Here is a 19,837-nt window from a genome sequence, read left to right on the forward strand (position 1 = left end):
TGTTAATCTGCCATTCTGCAATTCATCTCATGTAAACAATAACGTGGCGCACAGCGTGACGTGAAAAAAGGCACATACCTTTGATGTTGGGTGACAAACTCTGTATTCCTCCTCCACACATAAACACGAAAAATGAGTTTTAAAATAATCTCCGTTTTCGGTGATTGGAAACGCCGTTTACGTGTGGACGAAACAGCTGCGTTTTCAAAAATACCCGTGTAGGTGTGACCATAGCGTAAAAGAGTTAGAAGTTTATTTCCTTACTACCTGTAATTTATTGCAGATTACTTGTATTTGCTTAATTGTTTACTAAATGTTTGAGGTGTGAAATAAACCGCAATGGAGCAACTTATGGGTGCGTGTGGTTGGAGGATGTGTTTGTGCGTGCGTGTGCGTGTGCGAGCGCGGGTGTGTGTGTGTGTGTGGGGGGGGGGGCATTTTTCTTGTAAAACAAAGGGGGGCCCAGCAAAGAAAGTTTGGGAACCACTGCTTTATAGGGATTTTAAAAAGTGTATGTGCCGTCATTATCTATTCTCAGTTGCTCTGGATCAGTGTTTCTATCGCAGAAATTAATCAGCTGTTTTCAGTGTTCACTGTCTGGGCACAGTGACAATATTGCTCAGGTTTGAATCTATTCAACTGGTAAATGGGAGCTCTTTTTTTTTGTTAGATTTACGAAGCCAAATGCTTTGAACTTAAGAACTGATTACTGTGTACTACTATAGATATAACAATCACTGAAACTGTAAGCAACGACCTGGATTTGGTTTGTAAAGTTTTGATTCAGGAGGGGTTGTGACTCTGCTGTGAAAGCGCAGCTGTAGACAAAGTATAATACGGCCATCTAGTGGAGACAGGAAACGACAGCAACATTAGACTAAAAGGTTATGTCTTTAAAAAGGAAGCAGATTTTATTATATTCTAATTCTTGTTTTCGTACCTTTTTACTACTAAAGTCGAACACGACGAAACAGCGAATTTGTAAACAGGGAGGCGCGTTCCGTCAAGCTTTTGTTCTGAAAGTCTACAGGAAGTCCCACTCTGAAAACATTACTTGACGCTCGTGCCCTTGCGGTTACCAGGGGCAACATGAGCACCAGATGACAACTCACAGTTAGTAATCTAAAGTTGATCTCTAAGTCGAAAATTGCATTACTGTTTTCACTGCTCTGTGTTGTTGAATTACCACTAAGCGGAAATGCCACCAAAGGGAGCTAAAAAGGGCTCTGCTAAAAAGTCCACTACTGATGGAGGCGCAGTAAACAAGAACTGGGAGACTGGTCTCATCAAAGCAGAGTTTGAAGAGGTTTGTCGTCTCACTGACCACTTTTTTTTGGCTGAACTTAAATAGTTTGTTGGAAACATTTATATCCTCTTCACATTGAGTGAATCTCGCAGTTTTCTCATAAGGCGTTAGCCGAGTCTAAGGGCAGGTTAATGGGTGCGCGCGTGCGATTAGCCAGATCAGGCAGCTTCGATTTTTCAGACCGGAAGTTATAATTTCGACATCCCTAAATGTTATTAGTAAACGTTTTTATGCTTCTTAAAAGCTTTTTCTTCTTCTTCTTTTTTCTTTAACGTAATTTTTTTTTCATTTGTCTTAGCATAAATTGCACCATCACTGAGCCTAAAGCGAGCTGTCATATACTGCAAAGCAAATATGTATAAATATGATATGAAATAATGTAGCCTGTGACTGGGGTGTGTTGCAGTGGTATATCGTAAAACGTATTCCCCTTCCCAGGATTCGTGGCAGGCATGTGTGTCTTTTGTGGTTGGGAGAGGTCCGCAGGAGGAGGAACTGATCCAGGCGTTGGCCTTGGCTGTACAGGAACCGCAACGCAAACTTTTCACCTTGCTAACTTGGGACGACACGCTTGCAAAGGTACTCCAACTTTGATACTTCCTTTATATTAAAGGGACCTGTGGTGTTGATATAACACATTTTATATTTTATTGTTGACTCTACTAGACTTGCTTTACATCATTTGCACTTAAAAATGAGCCTACTTTGTCTCAAATGTTGCATGGCGGTGTTAGTAAATGCATCATGATACTAACGCCTACCAGCAAGAAGGTCGTGGTTCGAATCCATCAGCAGGATGAGCCCTGTGGGTGTTTGAACCTACCTGGCTTTCTTTCTGGGTGCTCAAGGTTTCTCCCACATTTCAAAGGGCATCCCTTTTAGGTGAGCATGTGGTAGTCCTCGTATTTGACTGGGTACCTATACAGAGTGGACTTGACTGTTGCGCTTAAAACTGGGATGGACCTTCCAGAGCTGTGTTTAATATTGCTTAATAGCTTATAGCTTAATAATGTACCATTCATGGTATATACTGTAAAGTAAAATCCTTCCTCTTTGCAGATCCGTGAGCTGGGGAATCCCAAAGCAAAAAAACCAGACGATGTCCCCATGTTCTATCAGGTATGCTTTGGAAATTTTTACAGCAGTGACTTTGTGCACCATGCCAAAGAATAATGTTTTTTATGTGACGTGTTTCAGCGTAACAGTCATTGTTGTGTGTGTATTTATAAGTGTCTGTGTTTTGTGTAGGTTACAGAGCCAGCTAAACTGCTGCTCGATGTAGGAGAGGGGATTCCCTGTGACCTGATGGCAAAAATACTGAAGTTTCAGCTGCTACTTATCAAAGCCTGTGATCAGCCGAGGTCAGATGCTATCCAGGTAAATGACTTGTTATTTAAGTGATTCTTATTCCTTTATAATTAATTAAGGTGTTGACAGAGCGTGAAATTTCACTTTCAGTGTTATCTTACTAACACTACTAACATCTAGTTGTTTTTAAAAAAGATTTATTGTAACTCCAAATTCTTTGTATTTTTGTATTCATCATACCCCCCTGTGATATTACATTCTTCGTTTGTGTTTCACATGTCATGGGTACATGGCCTATACTTAATGGTCAAGTATTGTTTCATTCAAGACAGCTTTTGTACCACCAGTGATATAATTCTGATATCACATTTAAGATGTTCCTCAGAGTCATATTTTTAAAACTGTTTTATGTTTAAGGCTGAGGAGGAAAAGACAGCAGTCTCTGGTAAAAAGGGAAAGGGTCCTCATACACCGGTGATACCACCCAAGAAGACCAAGCTGAAGCGCAGGGGTGACGTTGAGCCACCTACTTTCAAAGGTAAAAGCTGATGAAAAGCTAAAGTGGTAAAAAATTAATATAATTGTTCAGGTTGTTTCGTGCTTTAAAATCTTGTGCGCACTGATTTTGTCTCTTGGTCATAGACGATGAGCCAGAGTGGGGTCCTCAGCACTATATTCTAATCCTGGGATTCTACCAGCCGCAACTGATAGCGGGACTTGATGCCATAGGTGTTCATGTGTCTAATGTCATCAAATTGTGTTCGGAGTTCTCCCAAAATATGGAGGAGCAGCAGGATCACCAAGACAGCTGTGAGGGAAATGAACAGAGTCTCAGAGCTTCGCCGGTTTTTGATGCAGGTAAGGGGTAAACAGTAAATCTTCTGTTTGCTATCTTCAGTAAATAGTAGATTTATTGTATGTTATAAGAGAAGTATAAGACATGTATGTTTACACTGCATCATCATTTTTTCTGCGTGTATCAAAAGCTGTGCAGGAAAGGAAGTTGAATGAATTCTGGTCAGGTCTGAGATCAGTTTTGGACAGCGGGCCACCAGACTCCAGGCTCCATGATGTGGTTGAGCTCAGCTACACTGTTCCTGACTTCTTGCTTCCCTTTGACGCGCAGGACCCTGAAACTGTGGTGAGTAGATAAGTGTTTAACATATCTATTCTCATTTTTGAGTTTATTAGAATATTGCACATTATCTTGTTTTTCTGTTATCTAGTTTGAATTATATATTACATATCTGCTTTGTTTTGTTTAAGCATCACATGACGTGACCTGTTTTTTACTTGAAATCCGTGTCTGTGTGTCTATGCTGTGTGTCCAGCTGGAGTTGGGAAGCCAAATCTTTGACGGTGTGGCCAGTCTTATCTATGACTGCCTAGACGTCAGAAGGCAGTATCAGCAATACCGGAACAATGTTAAATTCATCAGTGTGCCTGCTGTTGTGAAGCACTCAAAGCCTGTGGAGGTAAATATATGTAGATACAGTTGGACACCGGTAGTTTTCTTGAATGGATTTATTTTATAAAAGAGGCTTGTAGCAGAGGATGGTTTCGATCCATCGACCTCTGGGTTATGGGCCCAGCACGCTTCCGCTGCGCCACTCTGCTTATGCCTCTGATGTGACTCAAACCCACTATCCCTGGCTTAAGAAGCCTATCCATTAGGCTTCATGCACTGGTTTTAACCCACTAGGTACAAACCAGTGTTCACTAACCTGCACTTAACCCCCAGTTTTTGGCTTTATCAAAACAAAAAACAAAAAAGATTGTCAATTACACTATCAAAATAAAAGTGTTGATATTCTGGTAGGTAAATGTGTGGGTTTTTTTCAAGAGTATATTGAGGAGGATAGGTCTAGTCTGAAATGAATCCTCTGATAATCAGACAACATAGCTTTTTATCTAAAAACAACACTCCAGATATGACCCACAGCACTGGTCCTGAACCTCTACACTGACATCATTGTTTTTCTTCCTCTTTATTTGTTGATATTTGTCAGAATGGAGATGATTTTTCTGTTCCTTGTGCCAGGTTGTGTCAGCAGCTCCAACCCCACTCACCAAGAAGAAGTCAGGTCAGGAGGAAGCCCCAGGAGACCAAGGTGAAATTTTGTTATTGTTATTGTTCATCTGGACTATTTTGGTATAGTCTTGTTTGGCATTTTGAATTAAAACCTCCTAATCCATTCCCATTTTAATGGTTTCTTCTTGGTGGACAGAGAACAGGCTCCTTCCTCTCTCTCTAGATGTGGACATGTGTTACTATAACAACCTGCTGGACCTGGTTGCTCCTGAGGCCTGCTCTGTGCCTTTGATCCTGCACTGTATGTTAGAACAGGTATGTGTGCATTTGGTTTTGTAAATGTGCAGTTTTGCTCGATCTCTTACTGTGTGTGAAAGAAGCATTTCCAAATATGGTCGATGGGAAAATGTTGTGTGATTGATTAAGAAATAGCTAAAATGAGGACTGAGGACATATTAGAATTTGTACAATTTGTGTCTCTAGGTGGTGATTTCTGCAGAGCAGTCCTTGTCTGCCCACCCCCATGTGGCTGAGGACTCCAAACCTCTCAGCAGCCCCTGGTTAGACCACCAGCTGGTCAGCTATATGCTCCAAAACTTCTTGCCACTAGTACAAAAAGAAGAGGAGAGACTCTATGTATTAAACAACCTCCTAAACACTGTACAGAATGAAGAGGATAAGAAGGTATAGTTACCACTGCATAACAATATACATGCCTAGAGAAAGCCAAAGAACAAGTGCTGAGAAGACCACAAAAAATGCTAAGCCTCCAACCTAGTATGTGAAGCATTGGTGGTTCAGTGGTAGAATTCTCGCCTGCCACGCGGGAGGCCCGGGTTCGATTCCCGGCCAATGCAGCAGCTTTTTTTTTTTTTCCCCCCTTCTCCTTTTAAACAGAAGGACCTTGCGCCGGAAGACAAGGTCATATTTCTGTGGGCATGATTAGTGTCAGACACTTAAAGCTGAATAGCAAATGCCCACAAGCTCTTGTGTTATGGTAATAGAGCAATTGCGGCAACATTCCCCAAGTAGGATGGGCTTGGTTGTGACGTATGGGGGATGGGTGGGGTAAAACACTCGGTTTCCTGAACATGTGACAGGAAAAGCATGTCATCTATCGCTTGCTGTTTATGCATGAAAATATTTTTTCATTTTTACAGAGCAAAAGGTTTTGGTATTCAAAACGTTTGTATTTTTAATGAACTCAAACTCACATTTAAGTCATAACTCAGTCACATGTATGCATTAAGAGAAGAATCCAATTCCAAATCTAATTTATCAAAATGAATCAGATATGGATTCTTCAAGAAATACTCCAATATAATAATGCTTAACATGTCCTTATTGTAGAGATTAATCAGAGCTGCGTAATGCTGAAATAACACGTACAACACTGAGTAACCATACTACAAATACATACCAGTGCACCACCAGCAGATGGTGCTATATTCAATGTGTAACTTTAGCAGAAATATTGAGGATATTTCTGTATATATGTCTAATAAATACTAATACTAAGAAACCAGCCATGAGCTCAAAGGAAGAAAGATTTTGGAGGGTAGGACAGGATTCCTTTAAATATGACTTTGCTTCTAAGATTTTCCATAAGCTCCTTTTAAACATTCACTCTAATCATGAAAACAGCTTGAAGCTGCTACTTTATGAACATATGCATATGCATTAAGCTGGCTTTTTATTCCTGCATACAGGAAATTCACATTACAGCACCAGCATTGTTCCACAAACTCCACAGAAAGCACAAAAACACAGTTTACATTGCTTTAGTTGGGAGATTTTCACTGAGGCCTTAAAAATACTCCAAACACTTTGCATGTTTATGATAAGTGTTCCCTTACTCAGAATCACAACTCTAGGTCAGATTAACAGGACTCTTATTTAATATATTTGACATCTTTGACATTTTTTACAAATTCTTACCAGGATCTGTTGCTCATACCAGCAAAGAGAAATTTTATCTCCTGCTTATGTGAAAAACTTGATCAGAAATTAACTGCAAATAATGTTGTTAACTTCTATCAGAAAAGGTTTATAAGCTCCAGTTTAACAATGAGTTCTGGGTTCTCAGGTACGCTTAGAGCACAGTGTACAATTTATTAATGTTTCTCAATTTTATTATCTTTGTTTATCTGTGCTAGAGGCTAGTGGCGAAATTTGGAGCAAGGGAAACTGACAGGAAGACTGAGCAACCTCTGGTTATCAGACACCATGATGAGCGGGCCCAGCGCTTGAGAGACATCAGTGTAAGTCATTTTATTGTATTTTAAAATCAAGTTTTTACGTTGTCCGTGTGTGATTTTTACATGATATTAAGAAAATGACTGCCTGGTTTAACAAGAGCTGCTGTGTATTTGCGTACATGCACGTGACCCTCTTAGGTGGTTCAGGATTTCGATCCGACAGAGGTGGAGTTGTCCATGATGAGACTGTCTCCGGTGTGGGAGATGATCGAGTCAGTCACTCAGCAGAAAAACAGAAAATCTTGTTGGATGTCCATCAAACAACAGCTACAGCACTACTGCACAGATGGTCAGATTCTGTGCTTAAGGCCTCGGGCCAACTCACTGTACCCGCTTACAGTATATGTTGGTGAATCTTGTAATAAAGTTCTTGATTCATCGGCTTCCTACAGATGATGTGTCATGGCCGGAGGTGGAGCGTTTTTTTCATCAGAGCGTCTTTGAGGCTATGCCGCTGTCCGGGGTGGATCAGCAGGGTGTGTTACGTGGAATAGCAGATCCAGCACAGCAGCAGACATCAACAGTAATCCCCTGGGATGACCCGTTATCCTTTGCTAAACAGCAGCTTTATAACATGAGGAACAAAGGTCTGATGTTATATTAGTTAATTCACTTACTGTTATGTTATGACACTTGCTCACATGCAGTATGTTGCATTTTACAACTCACTCATGAAACACCCTACATCACTGTTTTACTTTACTATAGATCCAACATTTCTTACTGACGAGCCTTCTAACAGAGAGGTATTATTCTTATATTTATCTCTTTATTTATTTATTTAGCTTTTAAAAAAACAGAAAAGAAAAAGAAAACAGCAATGGATCCTGTATTTTTCCCCCAGGAGCAGAGTGGTGGAGTGTGTAGCCACCTGGACTTATCTGAGATACAGAGCTGTAGGTTGAGATCTCTGTTTCACTGGCACTATGCTGAGCACCACAATGCCACCGTCCTGCCTCAGGTGATATATCTGTTTTATCTTGTTAAATGTGTTAGTGGTGTCACATTAGACGTACTGTGGTTACTACACGTTAAGTCTCCTCTACTCTGAAGCTTTAAATGTAAAATGCAAGAGTTGAAAATGGGTTTAATGAGCAAACTAAACTATAAGTTGAGGCTATACTCTGCAGCAGTATTATGTACATCCTGCAGAAAAGCATAAAACAGCACCGTTCTTTATGTGTTTTTACAGTTTGAGGCATTTGCTTGGATATTTTGACTTCCTTCTTTTGTGTAGTTGCTCCAGTTAGCATCAGAGGAATACCGCTGCTTGGACACCTTCAGAGGAAGCCATAACAACATACTATACGTTTTTTGCCACAATCCCATGAGTCCTCAACGCCAGTCCAGGGAGTTCTGGCATGTGGCTCTTCACACCGATGTCAAGTTCAGGTGTGAAATGATGCTTGTTACGAGAGGAATAGTAAGAAATCTTTTGCTGATTGCTTCCATGGATGTACAATGTCTGTGTCATAGCAATGTGTTGGAACTGAGTACTCCTGGATTCATTAAAGAGCGTAATCTGCAGCTCACTCTACATTGTCCTGTCTGACTGTACAGGAGTTACTTTGAGCATGTGGCAGATACTGTTTCACACTGGACGAGACAGGAGGAATCAAAGAGAGACACAACGCAAGACAGAAACGACACTCCAAAATCTGATTCTCCAAAAGGTATCGTACTATAGTGATCAATATGTGGCTCTACCAATTTAACCGTGCCTCTGTATACATATAATATTTGTTTTCTTCCTGGACTAGATGAAAATACTGTTTGTTCTTCCAAGGAGGATGAGAGAATGGAAGTCTTCATCAGAAAAGGCTCCCTTAAAGTCAGTACAGGCTAACACACAAGTACACACACGTGAATCTGACATGGAGAATTTCATAGAGCAGTCTCATTTCTTATATCCCTCAGATGCTTTTTCACAGAGCAGTTAAGTAATAAATTCATGAGTTCAAATTCATGGTCCAGTTCTAATAGTTCCAGTTTTCAGTATTTTATCTGTAAAGTACGTCTAGAGATAAAATAAGATTTTTCATCATCTCGGGATAGAACACAGCCACATTAAACTACTTTAGAGTCACCAAAGTGGTACAAGGTTACAGTATTATGGTGTTACAGGCCTGGAAGTTGGAGCAGGAGCGTCAGAAGGAAGAGGCGATACCCAAAAAGTCAAAGAAAGAGGATTTGCCGAAAGATAAGCAGCAGAAAAAGGAGGATAAGTCAACCGACAACAAGAAAAAGAAAACGTCATCTGATGACAAGAAGAGCAGGCCAGGGACGGAAGGCGGCTCAGCCAACCCTCCCACAGAGTCAGCTATCACAACAGCGCCCCCTGTGGATGAAGTTGTGGAAGTACAGCAGGCAGAGGAACCTTTCAATGTGAGAGCACACACGCTAGAACCCATTACATAACTAAACTCGTGTTTTGGTTAAGGTCTTGATAAGTGAAACAGCTTCGTTCAGGTTAAGTAATAAATGACTCCATGCATATGGTCGTTCATGTTGACGTGTGTGTCCAATGTTTAGGGTTTCATTGGCTACATCATGGATGGAAAATTGATCCATGTGTCAGGTTGTCTCCAGTACCTTTTCCCCTCCGATGGAGGACGTGTCACTGTGGAGACAGTCAGCTTTGTTCAAGGTACGGGATCTGTCTGTGTTCTTCATGCATCTAAGCAGACCTTCAACTACAAACTCACAAACAGCTTACTTAGACACTATAGAAAACTACAAACATGTGTTATATCTTAAGATAACATAAAAAGTTAAACCATTCGTACAGTTTTTCTCCCCCTCCCGCAGCTATATTTCTCTAAGAATGAAAAAAATGTTGAAGTATTTATGAGCTTAGTTCCATTATTAGACAAATAGCACCATAAATCCATGAAAAACACAAATAAAGCAAAGGTCAAATATTCCTCAGTAACACATAGTTTTTCCTCCAGGTTCCAGCCAAATGAAAGTCGTTGTGAAGAAGGATGGACATCATTTCTACACACACATCAACCACTTTGTTGTTGATCCTGCAAAATGTCCCCCTCATAGCCAAGACAATAAAAACACTGAACCGGAAAAGGACTGTAGAGGTAAAGATGCTACCTGTTGTAATTTTAGGTTACCTTTTTATACACCTGTGTAAATACCACAGTTATTGTGAATGATATGTGATATATAGTCTCATTTAGTGTGCGTGTGTGTTTGCGGTGTCTTTCAGGGGCAGAACCTGTGGAGATAAAAACAGTGAAGCAGGGCTCGTTCTCAGCTGTGCTTGACAATAGAATTCGTCTTTCATACAGTTTCTACGGTCCCACGGGAGAGCACACAGGTATTACACTCAGATGTACAGTACATATTTATAAAATAAAGTATTTTTTTATACTTAAAGTTGCAAACGGGTTAAATACAGTACTGAATAGTTAATAAACTCAGTGTTCCTGACATTTATTAAGCCTGGAGCATCAAGTTTAAAAGGCCTTGACTGTACGGGTAGCGTAGTGTTTTTGTTTGGTCGGACCTGCACTTTAGTAACCCCTTTGCCCAGTTATCGATCCATCCTTGGCTCGTCTTCTTTTTCTTCTCTATTTGCATTTTATCTGCAAACTCAGTATTCTTTTTTAAGATTATGCAGATGGCATCCATTTCTACGCCCTAGTGAAAGACAATGAAAGAGGGCAGGATACATCAGGTGATGGAGATGCTTTTCAGTAGCTTCCACAAATGTCAGTCTATCTTCACTGTGGGTCACGTCTAAATCACTGTCCAGTAATGCTTCCTTCAGGACACATTTCAAAAGTTTTAGTGTTTCCACACTTGCTCTGACATTGAGGAGGGTATATGTGCATTTATTTCATCCTGTCTGGACTTTGGAAAATGGATTGTAGAAAAGAACACAGACAGAATTTTTAACACCTGCAATTAGTTCAAAACACTTTTTTTAAATTTCAAAACAGAATCTTGTGTTTAGGCCTCCTTATACTGGTTACAATTAAAGTTTTAAGATTGACTTTAATATTTTTTAATCCCATTTAACTTTAAACGGGATAGGCTCCAGCTTCCTCACAAGCCTGAATCGGATGAGCAGAAGAAAGCACTTTGTTGCTTGGCTTGAATTGCTACAGCTTAGTGCCTTGCTGATGGTCTACATATTATATATTTCCTTTTTACTGCATTGATCATAAGTTTTATTTGTTGTTGTCACTTGTTGTGAGCAGTTTCTGTTTAATGTCCCATGTTGAGTTAGTTTGTCTCTGTTTGATTTATAGTCTTCTTTGTGATGTGAAAATCCCTTACGTGTTATTAAAGTACTTTTTAAAATAAAGTTATTATTATTATTGTTATTATAGTAATTTCCCAGGAAACCAATGGCAAAGTACCAGAGACATCTATCCCAGACCCCATTCATCTATCTGCCTCCATCCACTGCTCCAAGGAAAAAGATGCGGCGTGTGTTCCCTCAAAGATGCAAACCACATCCAGCAGACCTCCAGAGTCCCAGGTTAACACACATTTACATGTTTACAGAAAATAATCTAGATTCATGTAGACTATATATACGTGTACACATAGGTTTTTAACCCTGGAGAACCCATGGGGTCAGAGCCGACCCCATTGGTTTTCTAGGGAAACCATGGGGTCAAATTTGACCCCATGGTTTCTCCAGGGTTAACCATAAAATATGTTCTGTCATTAGACTAAATATGTAATGTATGTCTAAGGGTTGTGAAGGTCAACCAGCAGAGCAATCAAATTCGTTCAGCGGTCTCAGCCTCTCTATTCCTAATGGCCTCATGCTGCAATATCTGCGAGAAGATGCACAAGGTCAGTAACGGATGTGTTTAGAATTTATAGTACCTATGCAGGCAATTTTGCAGACTCCCGTCCTTGGTGCAAGTAGGACCCTGCTCGTGCTCGTAGAGACTCATCTGTATATCTTCTGTGCTCAAATTGACCTGCTTACCCGCTTATGTGTCGAGACTAGTGCCACATTTTGGCCTATCTACAAATAGCTTGAATTTAATGAACGTGTCTTTCATGAAGTTTTAGCACAACTTTCTGCATCTACTATAATCCCATTAACCATTCTGCATATGCTAAAGAGTCATACTCAAATATATATGACATGATTTGTGTGTGTTTTTGTGTCCATGTAAAGAAGGAGGTATTATGGTGAGACAAAGCTTTCCTCTACATGGCAAAGGAAAGGCAAGACATCTTCAGGATACATCCCTCTCCAAAGAATTGTCCCGTATTATCACCAGCCAGGGAGCTGTGATCCGTTACATGAGAGATGGATCCACAGAGGTACACTCATTCATACTGAGGCACATATTGAAATAAATATACAACTGACTCCAGGCAGGTAGTTCTTGAATAGCTGCACAAATTGTTACATAAAAACGGTGAAGAATCGTTTTTTCTGGCTTCTCTTATGTTTTTGTACTGCAGGTGCTGTTTGCTGATGGCTCAGTAAGTTTCAGTCAGGATTCTGGTCCAGTGTGGGTCCCTGACTCTGAGGTTCAGGCGCAAAACTCTGATCAGGAATCTGAGGACAGCAAGAAAGGTTAGACTGGTGTACCACTGAATACAAAACGGCACTTCTATCTCGTAATGAGTGTGACGGGGCGCTTCCTGGGAAGATAATTAATTTTCAGTGGTACAGTTATAATCTCTTTGCATATCTTGTGTCTCTGCAGAACAGGGCTCAAAGGAGGGGGCTAAGGATCACAGAGGGTGTTGGTTAACTACAACTCCATGTGGAGATCGCATCTGTACTGTTGGGACCACACACAAAAACATGCCAACCACGTCCCTTCTCACTTACAAGGCTACTGACCCCATCACCCATCAGGCAAGAAAGTACTATTTCTTCTAAATTATACAGGCTACCAACATTGCAATTAAGTCCATAATAAAAATGTGAGAGTTAAAAAATCTTCACGGTGCTTGGGGGCAGAAATTTAATTTCAGAGTGTTCACACTTTGATGTTCTCGGAGTACCTTGAAGTATATATAGAGAGAAATGAGACTCATTCTGAAATCATCTTATGCTTTTCATCGCTAACTTAGCTCGCTGACTCTGGTTTCTTGTGTTAGGTGATGCTGAACCGCGAGGATCTGGTGGTTTCTGTCCAGAACCCAGATGGGTCTGTAATTGTAGACCATGCAGATGGAACCAGGATTACCAGCCTCTTGCAAGAAAGGCCAATGAATGCTAATCCACACTGTTTGCTGCGCACTGGTGACCAGCAGGCACACAGTACATTGATCAAATCCACTCAGCAGTAGACCTGCACTTACAGATGACTACACAAATATATGCAGTATACATGCTATCACCATTAAAATACATTATAATCTCTAAGCAGATTTTTATATCTGATTTATGTTCCTGTGACACTTTTCCAGGACAGCAGGCAGGGAGTGTAACCCTTAAATCAGCCTCTCAATGTGCAAGCGACTGCACTGAGTGTGTGGAAAGCATTGCTGGGGACATGGATGTCAAGGACACTTGTCTTAATGGAGACGTCAGCAGGAACAGTGCAGGGAATGCATGTGACCGGGAGGGAGCTGTTCATGTGTGCGCAAATCTGAATCAGTGTGGATGTATGTGTGATGAAAAAGAAAGTACTGAAAGTAGTGTGCATATGAATAGTGAACATGGTCTGTTTGCCAAAGAGACTTGCCAAAAGGATGAATCAAGGATGTCTGCTAAAGAGCGGATGGTGTTGGTAGAGAAGGAGGGCTGTGCCACAGTAGTGATGTACCCAGAGCGTCAAACGGCTCATATCTTTTTAGCCGATGGAACGGTCGTTGCTGGGAACAATCAAGGAGAATACGAGGTGCGTGATTTGCCAGCAGATGGCACCAAAACTTAAATAAAAGCTTGGAACTAGTGACTTTAAGACATGGATTAGGCTGCACTTTGACACTTGTTTGCAGAACCGTTGATCCATATTTGTACTTTGTACCCAAGGTGTTCTCATCCAGTGTAGGAGTCCTGTCCATCAGAAGCGATGGAACATGCGTGTACTCCTCAGACCCACTCGTAACTCCAAGTCCAAAGGGGTCTACTCCCACTGAACAGACAGGAATTTACACTATGAGTCATACGGGCGAAGTGGCCTGTGAAATTACAGACCCTGATGGGAACCATTTCCAGGTCAGTTTCTCTGATCACAAGATAGTGAGCCTATGTTGCTGTGCAGGTCTTTCTTAAGGTGGTTAGCATAGAAGGAATGTGGGAATTTGGATCTATGAAATAGTTTGCTATATTCTTAAAGTCTCAAAGAAAGACTTATGATGGGAAAAAATATAGAAATTCATTAAGCTTGTATTGTTTTTAGTTTCGGTAACATGCTGAACTCTGTTGCAGGTTATGGAGGATGGGCAGATATCTGTGCTAAACTTGAGACCTGCTACTAGCACGCTTAAACAAACGGAGGAAGAGCTAGAAAAGGAAGAGGACAGTGAAATGGATGGGCCTCATGAAAAACCCAGAGAGCAGTGTCCCAGGTAGCTTGGCTGATTGTGTGTATGTTGTGTGTGTGTGTCTGTGTGTCACCATGGCAAAATGCAATTCTGGAGAAACTTAAGCAACCTAAAAATGCCCTTTTGACTATTATTTCTGTGTTTACATGAAACAGCCATTATGTAATAAAGTTGTAGTGACTACTGAGAACTTGTATGGCAAAATGTCAGCAACATCCACTCGTATTTCAATTGTTTTTAATTGTCCACAAGATCAAAGAAAAGACAATTCACAGGGCATTTAGTAAGAAAACTCTTATAAACTGTATTTGTTATGTTTTTTGTCCGGCATTGTTACTCACAGTCTGCAAACGTATTTTGTCTTCCAGGTTGTTTCTGGTGCATGAGGATGGCTCAGGCACTGAACTGCTGAGCTCTCAAACTGTAAAGGAGCTGCTCTGCCAGGCGTACTTGGACCCTACCATAGCACTGTTGAAGGAACAATTGGCAAACACACAAGGTTTAATGTCTCCTAAATCAAGAAACAACTGGACTGAATAAAATTGTTCTGTGGTTTTTGTTCAAGAATGTCCCCCAAAAAACTTCCACATAGTGTATAATGACAGTTAGCTGTCTCTAATGTTGAGTGTACTTTTGTCATTCTGTTACATCAGGAGATGGATAAAAGAAACTATTCAGTTAACCAGGAAGTAATGTGAGGTTTGTGGGTGTGTCTGTTCCAGATGAGTTTGGCATCACTATCCTAAAGCCCAGCCACCAGAGTGTGTGGTCTCAGTGGTTGCTTAACAAACAGAACCCTGAAATTACCCCTCCCAACCTCAGAAACCGCAGCTGGCATGACTTCCCCGCAGTAGAAGTATAGACATGCTTACACATATCACACACACACACACAGAAAAGCACTTGAAATCCATTTTACTGTTTTTACATTCCTCTCAAATCCAGAAGAAGAGTCCAGGTCCTCCATTTGGTATTGACGTAGAGTATGATTTGGGTCTGAGAATGAGGCCTGCAGGTTCTGCAGTACATCATCGGCCTGTCAGGAGCTGCCCTAAGGTCCTGGAGTTGAGAGAACTATACCAGCACCGACCATTCACCACACCACTCAAAAGTACTATAGATTCACGATTAAAGGTAAAATTATTCTTTATCATTTGTCTCCAAAACTGGAGTTTGTGCTAAAACATTTGAGAAAGACATAAATCATCTCGTTAATGTGACTTCAGACATATCTAGAAATGTGGCTTTTACTGCAGGAATACATCGAGAGTTTGATGGAAGGAGAGCAACGGTCAGAAGAGATGAAAGTTAAAGACCCTCGCTCTGAGGAGGAGACTGCCCATGCCAGTGATCTCATCAATCTGATTTTGGTAAGCACACACACACACACACACACACACGTGGAGTTAAACTATGACAATGTTATAGGGAACATTGTGTGGCTCTTTCTCTCTACTAAATACTGGCTTCTAAAAGTAAACCTTGTACTATAACATAAAGGACAAAAGCTGACTTATATTGCACTTTGTAGTCTTTTCCAGAGGAAGATGATGCCAGTCACACCATTGATAGGATGATTTCAGGTTGGTAAGACAGCATCTGTAAACCAGTTCATTTGGTTTTTAGAGTTGGCCTGATTTAGTCCTGGTTTGGTGTCAGAATACTGAGGGGAAAGTACACCTTTTGTTGTATGTGTCCACAGAGGATGTAGCCAGTCTGTACAGCCAAGGAATCTGTAGCCCAGCTGAACAGTCAGATGTTTCTCAAGACTTTGCCACGGCACAAAGTGACAGCTTGGAGAAATTAAACAGGTACGTTTGCTAAAATAATCTTATCTTCACTAAGGTGAAAGTTCCAGGTTTTAAACTGTGTAAAAATGCTTTTGAAATGCTCTTTTTCTTTCCAGTTGTACCAAAGAAAAGGATACAAAGTGGACTGAAAAACTTACACAGTACAGGTAAAAACATTATTGCTGATTGTGAGTAATTAACCTTAATATAACAAAGCAGCCTTTGCAGCTTAGTCTTTTTTAGGACTTGTATAGGACTTAATCTGGACATTTGTCAGTCACATTGGTTTGTAGTAATTGTAGAAATTACTTTTCGTCTCTCTTTTCCTGAGTGGATTTTGTTATTCTGCTTTGAAAGAAATTATTTTGAACAGAGCTAGAGCTACTGCAATACTTTCAGTACTACTAACAGAAAGATAGAAAGAAGTACTGGCACTGTTAAAGTTGGTACTATTTTTCTATTCTTGTGTGTGTATTTTAGGCAGGAGATGCGTGAAGAGAAGATCTACAGAGAGGCTATGAGGAAGAGGAGCGTTGTTCCCTTTTTCCACCCAGAAAATATTCCCCTGTACGAGGTACTATATTCTCTTAACATCATCTTAAATGATTCCCAGTCGATTTTTCTCTGTGCAGTGTAGAAAAACACGAAGCACCGTTTCTGGTTTTCTCAGAGTCTGCTACAGCAACAAATACCTGACATGAGGAGTTTGTCAATGGCTCTCCCACCATTTCCCAAGTCGGACAGTACTGAGGGCTTCCTGAAAGATGCGCCACAGGAGGACAGTAAGTTATGATACCTTTGTGAGTATTTACTAGAGGTATAACTTGTTTTAAAGATGTTTTTTTGATTGGAATCTTCCCAAAAAAACAAAACAACAGAATAAATTAGTCTTAATGGTGAATTCAGTGACATATATGCTGTTTATTAAACTTTGTGTTTGGCACTGCAGCTCCAAGGCCTTTAAACCCAACACCATCTCAGTCTGCAAGGTAATAATGAGCAAATTATGTTCTGGACTGTTTCTCCTGTTTAATTTTTCACTCTGTGATTTAGCCACTTACAAAACTGTCGTCATCAGTGCTTAATGTGTGTTTTTCTTTTAGTCATTCAGCAAGAAGTAGCAGGGTGCTAGAAAAGAGACCCACCAACCCCACACCTCAGTCTGCTGGTTTGTTTCCAACCTTCTCATGTTTTATATTACTATTAATTCCTGGAAACCTACAGACATGGAGCAGTATGATCAGTCAGAAACTGCACTCTGTGAGGACAGAAGCAGAATTTTATTTAAATTTATTTAGATCGTTGAATCTCTGCCAGGACTTGATGGCTCAGTACAAAGACAAATAATACTGTATATGATTTACACTTCTATGCAAACTTGTGAATTATCTTGTGTGTGTCTGTGTGCGTGTACACGTCCAGGTGAAAGCAGTTGGAGGGATTCTTCTAGGAAATGCAAGTCACCACAGTTAGATGTGAGTGGAAAGCCCAGACAGACACACACTACACACTACCATCCTCTGTCCTCGGCTCTAAATCCTGCAGTGCACCGGTACAAAATCATTTTTGTTTTTTGTTTTTTTGCCAAAAATGTGCTGGTCGAGTTTTTGTTTTGGGTGGTTCCCTAGTATTAAACTTGCTATTGGTTAATAGTATTACCACCTATAGGCTCAATGTTTATTAAGAGAAACTTTGAACTTACATTCCAATAGTTCATTTTTTGTTTGTTTGTTTGTTTGTGAAAAGTAAAATGACCTTTGAAGTGACCTTTAGAGGATCTATACGTTTGTGCCATAATTATTTCATAACCTGAAGGATTTTTCTCCTCTCTCCATCATCAGTGGGATTTAGGAGTGAGCCTTTTTATCGCTGATATCCTATCAAATTGGGAGTGTTAAAAAAGATGTTCCTATAATACCATTTGTACACATACTTTACCCTATATTTTTATCACGGTAGTATCAAGCTGCCAGTTTTTCATTGTTAACTTTTCTTTGTCTATGTCCTCTGTTGAAGCTCCTGCAGGCGGAGGAGCAAGTGAGGAGGAAGTGTCAAACAGGTGCCATTATGAAGGGCTTCCAGCTCATGCCATCGAGCGTAGACTTTGGCACGCTGAAGGAGGGCACCTCCTCCACCATTACTGTTGTGATGAAGAATGTTGGTTTTGACATATGCAGGTAAACCACCAGACAGATAGAGACAAGTGACAAGCGATTTTAGGTTTTTGGGGTTTTTTTTGGAGTCTTAGGTCTTGTTTCAATTGTCTTTTAGTACCTCGGAAAGAAATGAGGACTGTTAGGTGGAGGCAATTTATGGGTCACCTTCAAGTCCAAAGGGAAAACTCTGACCTAACTATTTGTGGTTTATTTCACTGCCAGGTTCCATGTGAAACAGCCTCCTCCTGCTACAGGCCTCCGGGTCATCTACAGCCCTGGCCCTGTAAGTTTTCATTTTAATGTTTAATATGAAATAAAAATTTAATGTAATATAATATTTATATTAATGTTCCAGCCACTGCTTTTCTACTTTAATGCTATTGAATTAATTGTATAAATGTTCAAAACAGCTGACATTTTTTGTTTGTTAAAGGGTTAAATTCTACTTCCTTCAATGTCTCATAGGCATATGTGGTGTCTTGTTTTACTAGGTGGCCGCAGGTCTGCAGGTCGAACTGCAGGTTCAGCTGTTTGCAATGTGTGCTGTCCAAGCAGGGGAAGTAGAGCCAAAGAAGTTAATCTCCCAGGAAATTATCATCCCTACTGAGAAAGACATCCTCTGTCTGCCAGTCACTGCTAATATCCTTTGAGCACCTAAAGAAACACATTGTGTATAAGAGATCGGCCCAGACTTAGTGAGTAACCAACACCAAAATTTCAAACATACACGTCTGAAACAGAATCAAACCCAAAATAACAAAAAGAAAAGGACTGTTGCAGCTTTCTTTTGCTACACAGTGAATGGTATTTTCAAGCAATGGCAATTTCATCTCTGAAATTGCTTTTATCTGCATCTTTTTTACCTGTAATTGGTAAATGCTAGCAACAAATCCATCTGAGTTTAGCACAAAATGCAAAATGAAAATAGAGTAGACCTCAGCCGGCCTACATTCACTGGTTTCACAATCGACAATCACTTGTGATACTTTACCATGTGGTAATACTACGTTTTTGTTTTTTTGTTCTTTCTTTTGTTGTGGTGACATTACTATAAAAAATAAAAGTAGCTCCACAGATGCCAGGAGTGCTTTAATTCTAGGAAATACATAAAGTTGGTGGGCTGTGAGGCAGCTGCTCATTCTTTGATTCAGGATGTGCCAAACCCCACACTTAGGCAAGCGTAATGCGAGTGTGTTACATCAGCGGTCCCCAACCTTTTTTGCGCCACGGACCGGTTTATGCCCGACAATATTTTCATGGACCAGCCTTTAAGGTGTCGCGGATAAATACAACAAAATAAAACTAGTACCGGTACAGAAAAAAAGAAGATTTATTCATAACACACGTGAAAAGACCAAGGAAAACCGAGTTAACGATAAAAACGATAACAAAATAACGCTGAAAACTGATAAAAACCCTGAAAACCATACATTTCACACCTGAGCCTCAACTCTCGCGGCCCGGTAGCAAACGACTCACGGACCAGTACCGGT

The 19,837-nt window shown here is 40.4% G+C and overlaps 1 protein-coding gene and 2 non-coding genes across 3 annotated transcripts; 2 read left to right on the top strand and 1 right to left on the bottom strand.

The window, feature by feature from the left end:
- The first annotated feature begins 1,068 nt into the window (after window positions 1-1,068).
- spag17 (sperm associated antigen 17) lies at window positions 1,069-18,994 on the top strand. Its single transcript, XM_087838341.1, has 47 exons — window positions 1,069-1,306; window positions 1,745-1,885; window positions 2,366-2,425; window positions 2,555-2,683; window positions 3,032-3,152; window positions 3,257-3,472; window positions 3,601-3,755; window positions 3,946-4,089; window positions 4,656-4,725; window positions 4,843-4,961; window positions 5,130-5,330; window positions 6,803-6,907; window positions 7,043-7,193; window positions 7,297-7,491; window positions 7,613-7,650; window positions 7,749-7,865; window positions 8,142-8,296; window positions 8,465-8,577; window positions 8,665-8,735; window positions 9,029-9,289; window positions 9,437-9,551; window positions 9,856-9,996; window positions 10,125-10,235; window positions 11,254-11,405; window positions 11,626-11,728; window positions 12,063-12,211; window positions 12,356-12,470; window positions 12,604-12,758; window positions 13,004-13,166; window positions 13,316-13,749; window positions 13,884-14,069; window positions 14,283-14,422; window positions 14,767-14,897; window positions 15,121-15,254; window positions 15,344-15,532; window positions 15,655-15,768; window positions 15,930-15,981; window positions 16,101-16,209; window positions 16,305-16,355; window positions 16,669-16,762; window positions 16,859-16,970; window positions 17,138-17,177; window positions 17,292-17,356; window positions 17,605-17,663; window positions 18,205-18,365; window positions 18,567-18,627; window positions 18,836-18,994. Exons 1-47 carry the CDS (start codon window positions 1,199-1,201, stop codon window positions 18,992-18,994), a joined length of 6,165 nt encoding a protein of 2,054 aa, XP_087694467.1. The 5' UTR covers window positions 1,069-1,198.
- On the bottom strand, window positions 4,160-4,231 carry trnam-cau (transfer RNA methionine (anticodon CAU)). The gene has a single exon. It is a non-coding gene; the product is annotated as a tRNA-Met (tRNA).
- Window positions 5,433-5,503, top strand: trnag-gcc (transfer RNA glycine (anticodon GCC)). The gene has a single exon. It is a non-coding gene; the product is annotated as a tRNA-Gly (tRNA).
- Window positions 18,995-19,837: the final 843 nt, after the last annotated feature.

Source organism: Neolamprologus brichardi, chromosome 3, assembly GCF_056152115.1.
Source record: "Neolamprologus brichardi isolate AB-2024 chromosome 3, ASM5615211v1, whole genome shotgun sequence".
Taxonomy (NCBI): Eukaryota; Metazoa; Chordata; class Actinopteri; order Cichliformes; family Cichlidae; genus Neolamprologus; species Neolamprologus brichardi.